Source organism: Diachasmimorpha longicaudata, chromosome 4 (assembly GCF_034640455.1).
Source record: "Diachasmimorpha longicaudata isolate KC_UGA_2023 chromosome 4, iyDiaLong2, whole genome shotgun sequence".
Taxonomy (NCBI): Eukaryota; Metazoa; Arthropoda; class Insecta; order Hymenoptera; family Braconidae; genus Diachasmimorpha; species Diachasmimorpha longicaudata.
This window is the reverse complement of record NC_087228.1, coordinates 7,374,442-7,386,736: the sequence shown is the minus strand read 5'-3', so window position 1 is coordinate 7,386,736 and position 12,295 is coordinate 7,374,442. Positions and strand designations below refer to the sequence as shown.

General features: G+C 39.5%; 2 protein-coding genes across 2 annotated transcripts; both read left to right on the top strand.

Annotated features, from left to right (window-relative positions):
* The first annotated feature begins 1,900 nt into the window (after positions 1-1,900).
* On the top strand, positions 1,901-7,910 carry LOC135161241 (5'-nucleotidase domain-containing protein 3). The gene is made up of 8 exons (XM_064118644.1): positions 1,901-2,337; positions 3,487-3,662; positions 3,767-3,991; positions 4,799-4,939; positions 5,395-5,552; positions 5,695-5,881; positions 6,292-6,432; positions 6,971-7,910. The coding sequence occupies exons 1-8, from the start codon at positions 2,142-2,144 to the stop codon at positions 7,325-7,327; spliced, it is 1,581 nt and encodes a 526-aa protein (XP_063974714.1). The 5' UTR covers positions 1,901-2,141; the 3' UTR covers positions 7,328-7,910.
* Positions 7,911-9,190: 1,280 nt separating this feature from the next.
* Positions 9,191-12,022, top strand: LOC135161180 (uncharacterized). The gene is made up of 4 exons (XM_064118524.1): positions 9,191-9,417; positions 9,490-9,623; positions 9,854-10,444; positions 10,966-12,022. Exons 1-4 carry the CDS (start codon positions 9,400-9,402, stop codon positions 11,822-11,824), a joined length of 1,602 nt encoding a protein of 533 aa, XP_063974594.1. The 5' UTR covers positions 9,191-9,399; the 3' UTR covers positions 11,825-12,022.
* The last annotated feature ends 273 nt before the right edge of the window (positions 12,023-12,295 follow it).

Sequence of the window (12,295 nt, the reverse complement as noted above, 5' to 3'; positions counted from 1 at the left end):
CACACCTGTGGCTTTTGTGCAGTGATTCACTCACTGGGTCAAGGCTGAATATTTGCGATGGTATAAAAAAAAAATATAAAAATGCAAATCTGTGGAGGAGGCTAATTTCTCGCCGCCTGCCCCAGAATGCGGTATTCTCCTATTTGTGAAAGATGAAAGTCTCGCTGACTTCATTTACATCGAAATATATCGAAATTCGGGTCGATGTCAATTCCGATTCGTCAACGGGTCGCGTGAAGTTGGTTACGTCAAAAGCGCGGGGATTTTTAATTTTTGAAAACGATTCAATCTGTCTTTGCAGTATAATTATCAATTTGAAAATGGCGCACGATTTATTGTCAACAATAATCATTTAAATTCGATACTCAGTATTGTTTATGAAGAGACTTGACTTATCTATTTTAATTGTTTCTTCCAGACAATGAACTCAATTGTTTCTTTCAAATGTTGCGAGCTTGAGGGCTCCTTGCTAATGGTACCGTATCCTTAAGCTTTAGACTTTTAGTGATTTAGCATTCCTCACAATGTGAGCAACTGCATGTACCACGTACTATGAGCAATAAATAAATAAATGATGGGAGCGGGAGAAGCCGTGGATTAATCGATTTTCCAAAATTTGCCCTCAACTCGCCGTTTCGCAACGAAAAATACCGATTCCCCGAATATATTTCGGTACATCCCAGTTAAACATCCGTTAAAATAAAAAATTGATAATAAAAAATTTGCAAACGCCTCGGCTGCAGATTTACGTTTATTACCCATTGGCAGTCCCGCCATGCTCGCAAGCCATAAAATTCGCATCAAAGCTGGTGTCCACAATGTTCAAGTGCATTATGTACTCACTAGTAAGAATGAGAAGCCAATGACACGACGCCTCCCCCCCCCGCACACATCTGTTGATACAAACTCACCTATACGCAACACGCCTACTAACTATAGCGAGTGATAATCGTAGAGTAGGTCAACGGAACACTGCCTCTAGCTATCTGCGTTCTTCGGCTTTACCATTTCCACTTCTTCATTCTCTCCTCTTCCGCTCGTTTATTTATCAGGCGGGGGGAGTGTTGTGGACGGTTTGGTATAGGGCACCTGCATCGAGTTTCAATTTTGTTTCAAGTTCCTTATTTATGAATTGTTGAAGACGCGGGGAAAACGTGACCCAGATGATCTCCGAAGGAAACTAGAGAAATTATGGGGGCAATAAAATTTGGTGATAAATATTTAGCATTTTTGTGGTCATTTTTAGTTTTTTTTCAATTGACTCAATCCATATTTTTTAATATACAAAATTAATAATAATGGTTTAAACAATGTTTTATTTCTTTACTTATAGGGTCTCTCTTTATTTATATGGATAAAACATTTATGTTGTCTTTTTGGGTCGGAACTGAGCTGAAGGGAAGTCTTCTTGCAGAACGTAAATTTTGAAAAATGGAGGAATAGAGGAAAGGGAGGAGCGGGAGTTTTTGAAGGCGGTAAATATCTGGGCGCAATATTAGGATGAAGAGTGAGGTGGCAATAAGCAAAATTACATTTTTATATTCTAGTTAGTTTATACTATAAAAATTATAAACCCACAATGTTAACTATCCTTGAGAGCCACTACAGGCCCTCGTTGATCGCAACAAATCGAATAAAAAATCGCCGAAATTCGCAGTGACGTCACAACACCGGAGAGACTCCCATAATCAACTCGACGGTCTTCACGTCATGAGCATCAACAACTAAATTGAAAAAAAATCTATCACAGTTGCATTTGAACCCAATAAGCAATAATGACCCGAGTGCGGAGTATTCCCACTCCTATCGATTACAGAATCATTCCACTGAAATCCACGTACGCGCCCGCGCACCGGGGCATAAAACCCGTAGCCCCGAGCATCTCTCCCTGTTCGCGAATCCCTCTCGCACGTGATTTTCCCGACTGAAATTCTTTCCTCCTCCTCCTCTCCTCCCCCCTGGAGGAGCAATTCCTCAGGTTTTTCGGCTAGTCGGGCAGTGTGACCCGCGCCCTCGTCATCACCACGTGGTAGCACGCTAAATTGTCTAATAATAGTCCCCCTCCCCTCTCTCCTTCTTCCACCCCTCTGTCGCCGAAATAAATTAAAAACTGGTTCAGTTGTTGTTCGCATGCTGCCGTCATGCGTACGTCCCTCGTGCCCTTAGCCGTGAAGGCCCTTAGTCCCAAGGGACTTCAGAATATTATCCTGAGGATCTCCAAAAATGGCGCACCAGATTTCGCCAGGGACTACACCTCGACGATCCATGTCACCGGACGCCGGATCACTCGTGATAAAATGCAACTTCATTATGAAAAAATGAAGGAAAAATGTCAATGTGAGTACACAATACCCATGCGCACATTGTTACAAGGGAGGACGCCATTTTTATTATCAGGAATGTAACCTAATGCGCCCAATTGACAACAATAGAACCTCTGCCTCGAGTCCCATCCCGAGCGTCCGAAAGGCGCGCGAAATTCAAAAGTGAAAATTTACAGACGATTTAAAAAATGTTTAATTGGAGTGAATTTTTTTTTTATGAATCTTGAGCTTTGGTTTTTGACTGCGGAGTGGTGCAGGCGATTTTTTGTGCGCGTACGATACTGTTCGAACGACTGTGCTATTCACACATGCGAACGTCTTTCGAATAAACACGCATGCGCCCCAGCAGTCGCGCGCACATTTGCACATCGGATGGCATCGGACCATAACTCACGTGTTCTCGGGAATTTGAATCAATTGAGGAATTAGTCGGATATCAACGGAGCACGACCTTGAGGGGAGGGGGCAGTTGGAAAATGGTGATAACGGGGAAATTGGTGGGTTAAAATTAGATTTTATTTGAAATCAAGAAACAGACGGATTTATTTAGCCTCGCATTTAAAGAGTTTTTAAATGGTTTTTTATTCTTTGAAAAAAGAGTTGGTCGGTTCATGAGAAGATTCTCCCATAAATTTTTCAAAGAACAAAACGAATTCCACTTGGAGAAAGTTAAGTTTTAGTTGGACTATGGGATATAGTTTTTTTTTCTCGTTGGGTCCTGAAGTGAAAGGCATTCTTATGGAACTGGAGCAATTTGTCTGGATGAGGAATGTTAAATGAAGGGCGAGCTGGTTCGGGTGGAGATTTTTTTTTATTTCACATCCATATGGGAGTAAAATCATCGGATTTATTCTATTGAATTTTTAACATGGAAATATTTTTTGCAGAAATTTCTTGCTTTGAATTCGTTTGAACTAATAGAATATTCAATAGAAGGTCAAGTGTTAGAGTTAGAAATCGATCAATCTATCTTCAAGAAGTTCGCTCTTTAATTCTATAGATCGTTTTAAATAAATAAAGTTTATACAAACAATATCAGTAGAAAAACTCGTAGAAAAAAATGAATTTTCAATCACCAAATTCATTTAAATTCTCCTTCAATCAATATTCAATAGAGCTGTTCACCGAATTCTTCCCATTTATAATCACAATCTTTCACCAGCAAAAAAATTACCTCAAGACGTAAACCCACGAGGTGTATTCGCCTGCAACGAATTGGACCTTAAAGAGGTACAAGTCTACGGATTTGATTATGACTACACTCTAGCCTGCTATAAACCATCCCTGGACTATCTTCTATATAATCTCGGTCGTGATGAACTCATAAAGAAGTACAAGGTAAACGCTCACAATACGAAGTTCCATCTTCAAAGGTCACACTTTCACATCATTCGGCATCACTCCGACTCGTTTCATCCACTCATTCTTTCAATTTGATCCAGTATCCAGAGGAAATCGCTGGATTGGAATACAGAGAGGATTTTGCCGTACGTGGTCTTCACTATGACATTGAAAAAGGCCTCCTGCTGAAGCTCGATAGTTTTCTACAGATCCAACTTGGCACTGTCTATCGTGGACTACATCCGGTTCCGGACGATGAGGTTCTCAGAATATACAAAAACCGGATCATACCGATTGCTTATGTCGAACAACATAAACACTCTCACGTGAGTTACAGCTCGCTTAATGATTTATCGATTCAGTGGGATATTAATAGTGGGCATTGATGGTGTTCACGTGTGAATAAAAAATTATAGACGTTGTGTGTCGCACTTTCTGATGGGAGTCTGATTTTCTGCGAGAGATTGGGATTTGGAAAGGAAATAGTCTTCGCAGAATTTATTTCTATTCCTAGGATACGATTTTTTAAATGTTCACGGTTTGTTTGCAACCGCGATCGATGACTAGTGAGTCTTAATCTATGTTGAGCCGTAATGTAAGAGCTCTTAGATCAGTTACAAACTTTCAGTCAATGATTTATTGATTCAGTGGGATTTTAATAGTTGGCATTAACGGTGTTCATGTGTCATTAAACAATTATAGACGTGTTCCATCGCACTTTCTGATGAGAGTCTGTTTTTCTGCGAGAAATCGGTCTATAAAAAGAAAATAACCGTTACAGAATTTTTTTTTATCCATAGCATACGATTTTTTAACTATTCACATTTTTTATTCTTCGCATGGTCCAGATAAATTCCCCAAATAAATCGTAAAACGCATTTCTCGCATAGATGTTCTCTCACAAGTATGTGGATAATATTTGTGAATGAACCGTTGATGCACTAATTTTGAAAAATCGATCAATCTAATCACTAACTGTGATCTGCTTCCTCCATTCACATGCACCGCCATAATTCATCCGGAATCTTGTGTAGAACAGAGGGTGAGTGGAAACAACTGCAAAAGAATTCACTGTCTCATCTTGAACTCACCATTGCTACGATCTTCGATTTGATCGATAAAATTTCCTCCAGGATGGACCACATCGACAGAAAATGGTGCAGCTAGCCGATCTGTTCTCTGTACCGGAGATGGGCCTCCTCTGCAACGTTACAGAATACTTCATTCGTAATGGCATTGATTATCATCCCGAGATTCTATTCAGGGACGTGAAGGTATGTATTTTCCTCGTAGAAATCTTCCTGATAAAATTTCAATGACGGTTATTTTCAATTCACGGTCAATGATATCAGTTGGAAATTTTTCATCTGGATAATGAATAGTTTTATTAACAAGGGCAGAGAAACTGTCGATTCATCGCATCAATCAAATCCTTTTTTAGCCCAAAAATTGAGAAAAATTTGCGTTGAGGAAAAAAAATGTGAGATGACTTTCAAAAATGGTTCATTCTCTTGGAATCGAATGACGTCACTTGAAATTTATTTAAATAAAATGAATAATTACTAGAAACGTTTAAAAATCCGAGGTGCTACAGACGCCATCTTGGAATTAAATCGTTCAGAAGTGTAAAAAAATGGGTTATTTTTATTGAATATTTCTCCCCGCGTATTAATTTTTTTTGTGCGTGAACTTCTCCTCTTTTCACCACTTCCTATTTCATTTCACCCAGAATTCAGTCCAAGCATGCCACCCAATAATGCACCAAATGGTGTCGAGGGACGTCAGCGAATATTTGGAGCCAAACAAAGACCTCAGAAAATTCTTCGATCGTCTGGTCTCCGCAAAAAAGAAAATGTTCCTCGTAACAAACAGCCCGTTCCACTTTGTGTAAGTATTTTATTGCGATCAGTATCTCTGCAACATCATTCACAGTGTATCAGTGAAAAAAAAGTAATGACGATGGTATCACAACAAAATTATTTACTCATACCTCCTCATCCTGCGTACTTTTCCCCACCTTTTACTGCAGCGATAAAGGCATGAAGTTTCTTGTCGGCGATGACTGGAGGAATTATTTCGACGTTGTGATAGTACAAGCGAGAAAGCCGAGGTTCTTCACGGATGAAACGAGGCCTCTCAGGATATACGACCAGACACAACAGACACTTCTGTGGGATCGTGTTACAAAGTTAGAAAAAGGTGTCGTTTATCTGGAAGTAAGTGAAAAATCATTTCATACGTATTCGTTAGGCTGATCGTACAGAAAATTTCGATTGTCGCCGTTAATTCCCCTCCAATTTTTGTTATTCATATTGTTATTTTGGTTCGCATCTCTCCATTCGACCAGATTTTGAACTGAAAACCTTCCGCGTGTCAGGGAATGAACATACCGACTGTGCTATGCTACCAGGAATTACTATTTACAGATTGAAAAACCGAAAAAAATCTTTTCTGAATGTTCGAACGCGCTAAGTTTTGGATATTATGCTATTTTTAGTCCTTTGGAGTACATTCAGGAAGAAACCGGGCCCGTTTCACCCACAAGAGCCAGCCATTTTAGTACTCATTAATTTGTTTTCGACTTTTTCGTCAACACTTTTTTTTGGAAATTGTTTATGTTCTTTAGGGAACCGTTAAACAGCTGCAAGACATGACTGGTTGGAGAGGACATCAGGTACTTTACTTCGGTGATCATCCGTACAGTGACTTGGCTGATGTGACATTGGAGCACGGATGGAGAACGGGAGCGATAATCAAGGAATTAACAGTGAGTATTTTTTTATGGCCCATAATAAAATTTTTAACGTTTAAACGGAGAGAAAAGGGGGTTTCAATCCCCAAAATTCATGCCCAGACGTCAATAAAAAACAAATAAATGTTGAATAAGATGTTCATACCTGAAAAAAATCTGAAAATATAGTTTTACCAATTGAAAAAGTAATTTTTATCAAAATTTTCTCTCGTTGACGACTGGGTGAGTCATCGTTTATTAAATTTCCCTTCATTCATGGAGTTTCGAATCGCAATTTTCGCATTTTTTTCTGATGACTTTTCTTCAATTTTTCTCTCGGCGTAATGGCCCATGATTTTCCCTCCTCGCGAGAGGCCCCGGTGAAAGTGAGCGTGTGATCTCAACTGATCCACAATCGAAATATATGCAAGGGCGCGGCATCACTATTTGGGTCACTGGATCAATTGCCCGATAACAAAGAGAATACAGAAATCCATAAATAATCATTGAGCGATAAACCCGGAGAAGAAAACAACCAAAAAGTACTTAAAAATATTCGGCTAATTGATTTCAGCACGAGATTGAAAATTTGAATGAGCCATCCTTCAAGGAGAACGCTAATTGGCTGCAAATGCTCACGGCACTGATCGAGGATCATCAGGATTATGACGGGCCCGAGGTCCAGGGGCAGCTCGACGAGTGGATGTGCGAACGGGATCAGATAAGGAACGAGATAAAACGAGTATTCAATCAGCAGTTCGGCTCGGTCTTCAGGACTTATCACAATCCAACTTATTTCTCGAGACGACTCTTCAGGTTCGCGGACATTTATATGAGCTCCATCACAAATCTGCTTTACTACTCGACGACACACACGTTTTATCCGCGACGGGGCGTCATGCCGCACGAGTACATGAGCTACTTCATGTGAATTCGTTCGATTTTTTTTCAATCTCATGAAACAGTAATTTATCCAAGAAAATAAATTATTTTCACTCGGCGATTTCATTCAATTTAATTTTTTTTTTCATTCAATTCATCTTTCGCGTTCGATTGACATGTCAGGTCTTTTTTATTTGTCATGAATAAAATGAGAGGAATCAAGTATTACAACGATGTTTTAGTCAATAGATAATAACTACTGTACGATACTCAATGTTCAAATGTCCGAAGACATTAGAATTGTTCTGTAGTGACTTGAGGAGACTAAATAATCGCACATTAAGATTATAGATAAGCGACTAGAAAATATTCCTAAAAGGGATTACACTGCTGTTGAAGTATTAAAGAGGGGACTAAAAAATTGTATTTTTATTTTTGTCCCTTCAATGTTCATAAATCAATTTCTCAATAATATTGAAGTGCTGGATAACTGAAAAAATATCCTGTATTTTCTGTTCACGTAGTGTGTTCATAAATAACGCAGGGAAGTTAGACAATAACAGAATGATCCGAATGAAATTATGCGGCGACGTGAATGATGAATAAAATTAATGAGAATTTTCAAAACAGAATTTTTATTTCTCCCGAAATTGAAATAAATTTCTCTAAAATTTTTAATGGAAGAACGAAATATTTTATGACATCAGAATTATGTCACTTCGGGGCGGCAAATTTGAACTATCACTCACGTTTGAGTCGGAATCACATTCCGGTTGTATCTCTCATGCTATTTTATTGTTTTTTTGGGCCCTAATGGGCCTTAACATACCTACTGTGGATTCTACACTGCACCACTTTGACACTCCTATAGATCATAGTATTTGGCATGAGCAAAGTGAACTTTTATCAGCCAGTGGAAAAACTCAAAAAATTTTACATTATTCAACGAGACAATCTAGAAAATCACAGAACCATCGGATTGAGAGTATATGACCGTGAGAATGTTGAACAAACTGAACAACAATTTTCGAAACTTCGGAATTATCATTCACCTCCGAATTTCAAATCGATTCCCAGAGTGGAGTACGATTGTTTTCACTATAATTCGTTTGAAAGTCCTTTAAAAAAGGAAAGTTCGTGTTTTTGTTGCTGTGAATAAAGAGTTGCTTTGTTACTACTCATGCAGCAGTTTATCGCTGTAATAAAGAGTAGTTGCTCCGAAAGGCCAGAATTTATTCCTAGGAATTTCCATCTTCGAATAAATCAAGCTGGAAATTAATTCAACAATTTGCAGGCTGTACTAGGCCGGAAAATACGTCCGGAATCCGGTACCCAGATGATTCACACTAAATGCACGGGCTAATCGATGCTGCTATCTGGAACATCAAATTTATTTTTTATATCAGAAAGTGTATATATTATTTTCCAGCGGTCGACATGTGTTCGTGATAAATATTATCAGAAGAACAATTTTTTTACATCTTAATGAACTTAATTTATGTTTCAATTATTTTAATCGGGTGTGTATCATTTTAATAAATAACAATCGTATAAATTATCAATAATTTTCGATTTGACTGCAAATTTCATAATATTATATATTTTTACAAATAATTTTTAAATTAATTACAAACGCTTGGAATATTTTAATAAAATTATTGATTTAAATAATATAAAGAACTACAAGTTTAATGCAAATTGATTCCTCATCTCATTCGGATGTTCACATTAATTAATTCAAATATAACGAATGAACTCACAACAGTTTAGCTATTTTTTAAAAATTCGAGTTTTTGCCGATCTTCTCCTCCAATTATAAACTTTCACCGACGAAACTCTTATAATTATGGAGAACCCACCCCTTGCCAGACACACAGATTTCCAAGAAATGCACAAGAAATTTCTCTCAAAAATTTTTAAATAAAAAAACCCATCGATTTTCCCCCACTCAAAATTCAAACCGAACCGATTTCATTTGTCTCAACGATAAATAACCAAATTAACACCCGATCGATCATGTCTTGGGAGCAGATAAAATCGAAAATATCCATTCCCATATTCTTAGCTATCGCAGCAGCCATGTACTGGGCGGATTTGACCTTGAATAGATGCTGAGGATCAATGGAGCAGATAAAAAATGTGAGTCCTACCCAACCGATCTCGAATTCATTCCGACAATCTGTAGACCATTTGCCTCGATAAACTACACAGGAGGAGGAGATAAAGCTCTCGCGAACGATGGAGACCGGGAAAGTCATGTTCGAGATACCGATAAATCAGACTATCGATCAGAATCATAAATCGTCGATTGCATTCCGAGGAACTACTGAGGATAATCCTGAGGGGTACGATGAGACATACAAAAAAAATCATTAAAAAACTGGTCGTCTTTAATGAATATTCATTAGTAAACAGATGAGGGGGCCCGGCCCCCCTTCAGTAAAAATATCAATCAAAGACCAGAATTTTGTTAATAAATTCTAAGAAAATTCAAATAAACTCATTGCTATGGAATTGAACTATAATTTTTCGACAAAAAGAGATTGTTTATTAATTTTTAATTAATTAATAAAAGCGTTTCTCTACTGGAGGGTACCGTAAAGGTCGAAATTCTACCGAAGACTTCGTCTTCGATTTTGACCCGAACTTCGGCGAAGCCATCGAGACAGAGACTCGGAGACGTCGGACAATACGACGAGGCAACTCTCAAAGAAATCGAAGCTCGAAGGAAGACGATCTTCGCGTCTCGCAGTGATTTATCGCGCGTGTCATCTGTATTTTTCAAAACTACGAAAAAATCAAACGCGAAAGAGGAGAGAAAGGGAATTTCAAATCAACCGAGTGTGGAGCTGTCGAGAAAATCGAGCAGCCGATTGCGACTGTCTGATAACATTCCCGTAAGGAGTATGATCCTGGAGGTGCCCCGGCGGGTAGACCTCACTCCGAAAGAGGCTGATGCCTATGGAGATATCATCGAGAGGGTTCTGAATGAGCTGGAGTTGATAAGGTACAGGATTCCCGCGGAGGTGGAAGAACGGTGGGACGAGGATTATCAGGATCCAGACGAGAAGTTTGACGTCCCTCAAGAACCTGAGGACACCCTGCGGGAGTACCTGGGTCTGCCTGCGGTTATACCGAGTGCTGCTGAGAAACTGCAACGGGACAGGTTCAAAAATAATTTTTGTTTATTGTTTACCAGCCGCTAAAGCGTGAAAACCATTATAAAACTTTTCGTTGCGAACTCGATCGTAACTTTATTGCCGCTTCATTATTAACTGTGTTAATCCCATTTTCCTAAAGGGGGGCTCGGCCCCTCTAGGGCCTCACTCTACGGATTTTCATGGATTTCGATATTTACAATTAAAGCGACATTTTCATTTAAGATCGATATAAATCCATGTCCCCTCCATTATTCCATTTTTATTCATATTTTCCCCCGGGGGGCCACCCCCACCCCCACATTATTATGCACATTTTTCTAATTTTTGTCAACATTTCGTCGGAACCTCCAGATTTATAATTAAAACCTCTACCTCTGTGCTATTTTACCTTCGTCATAACTTAATGTCCTCTCCATCACTTTCTTGTTATTTATACTCTTTCGAGGGGGGCTCGGCCCCCTGGGGGTCCATATCTCGCTTTTATTATAAAAATAACCCCACTTCGTCTAATTTCTCCTCTTCATAGGACATACATCTGTAACGTCTTGAAAGAGATGCTGCAAGAGCTAAGACTCTGCCGCAGGTACGACCGTCTCGAACGCGAAATCGATAAAATATCGAAAGCCGCAGAGGACGAGCATAATTTAGAAGTCAACCACGAGATCTGGACGGAGCAGATGGATCAATTAGTCGCATTGATTCAATCCGAAAGACTCGACAGTGAAATCGAGGTGAAAAAAAGGATCAGCGGAGTGCACGAATCAGCTGCGGATATCGATGACGCCATTTTCCTGAGCAGATCAAAACTGGGTTACGTGAGAAGATGGGAGAGCGCACGCTTGGAGGGTCAGAGATTGCAGTTGGAGATGCAAGAGCAGGTGTACCAGGATCAGCTGAGTGATTACGACTATAAGGAGGCGGCGGAGGAAGTCATCTCCGAGGAGATCAGGGCGTACCTGCAGCAGGACATCAACAAAATGGAGGGAAATTATGAGGAGTGGATGACCCGATTCAATGACGAAATCGATCAGCTTGACGAGGAGATTGAGTACAAGAGGCAGGACATTGAGGAGGCGGAAAGGAACCTGGAGACGAAGACGACATTATCGACTGAGCGGCAGAGGTTCATTGACGATTGCGTCATGCGGAGGACGGCAATGGCCGACGAGAGGGCGTACTGGGACGCGATCCATCGCGCAGCTGCAGTCATTCAGGCTCTGTGGAGGGGATTCATGGTGAGGGGCCAGTTGGGGCCTTATCGGGGCCTCTGGAGGGCGTTGAAGAAGCGGAAGAAAATAGCGGCCAGGAGGAGGAAGAAAATGGAGGCTCGGAGGAGGAAAATGGAGGCGAAAAAGGCAGCTGAAGACGCCAAAAAGCGGAAATAAATTTTGGATTTGAGTGAAGATGTAACAGAATTAAAGAAGAAACGATATTTTTCAAATAAAAAAATTTTAAAATAATAAAAAAACTTGTATTTTTTTACAAGACTTTGTTATGTATTACAAGTTGATTTGATTATTTATAATATTTTCTTTGAAGTCTTAAAAGTTGCAATGAAAATGCTGTTAACGTAAATGGAAAAACTCAACGGAAATTCCTGGAAAAATTATATGCGACAGAACTAGTCAACATCTTTGTCCAGTTACACATAAATATTATGATTACCAACTTGACATGAAATTCTATTTAAATACTGTTATCACGAAAATGTTATCACTCTCATAGCTCCACCAATAGTTATCTCATTCCTTCTGTTTGCTCTACGCCTTTGCATTGGCCGAGAGAGCCAGGCAAACTTGATCATTGCCCGGCGTTACCAATACACTCCCACTGTATTCCCGAGACGATAATCCTCA

Bases quoted from the DNA above. Each gene is read 5' to 3' on its own strand.
- LOC135161241 (XM_064118644.1), top strand. From the start codon at position 2,142: ATGCGTACGTCCCTCGTGCCCTTAGCCGTGAAGGCCCTTAGTCCCAAG. The intron at 3,663-3,766 runs GTAAACGCTCAC...AATTTGATCCAG, and splicing joins AACTCATAAAGAAGTACAAG to TATCCAGAGGAAATCGCTGG. The intron at 6,433-6,970 runs GTGAGTATTTTT...AATTGATTTCAG, and splicing joins CGATAATCAAGGAATTAACA to CACGAGATTGAAAATTTGAA.
- LOC135161180 (XM_064118524.1), top strand. The intron at 9,624-9,853 runs GTACGATGAGAC...AATTAATAAAAG, and splicing joins ACTGAGGATAATCCTGAGGG to CGTTTCTCTACTGGAGGGTA. The intron at 10,445-10,965 runs GTTCAAAAATAA...TCCTCTTCATAG, and splicing joins GAGAAACTGCAACGGGACAG to GACATACATCTGTAACGTCT.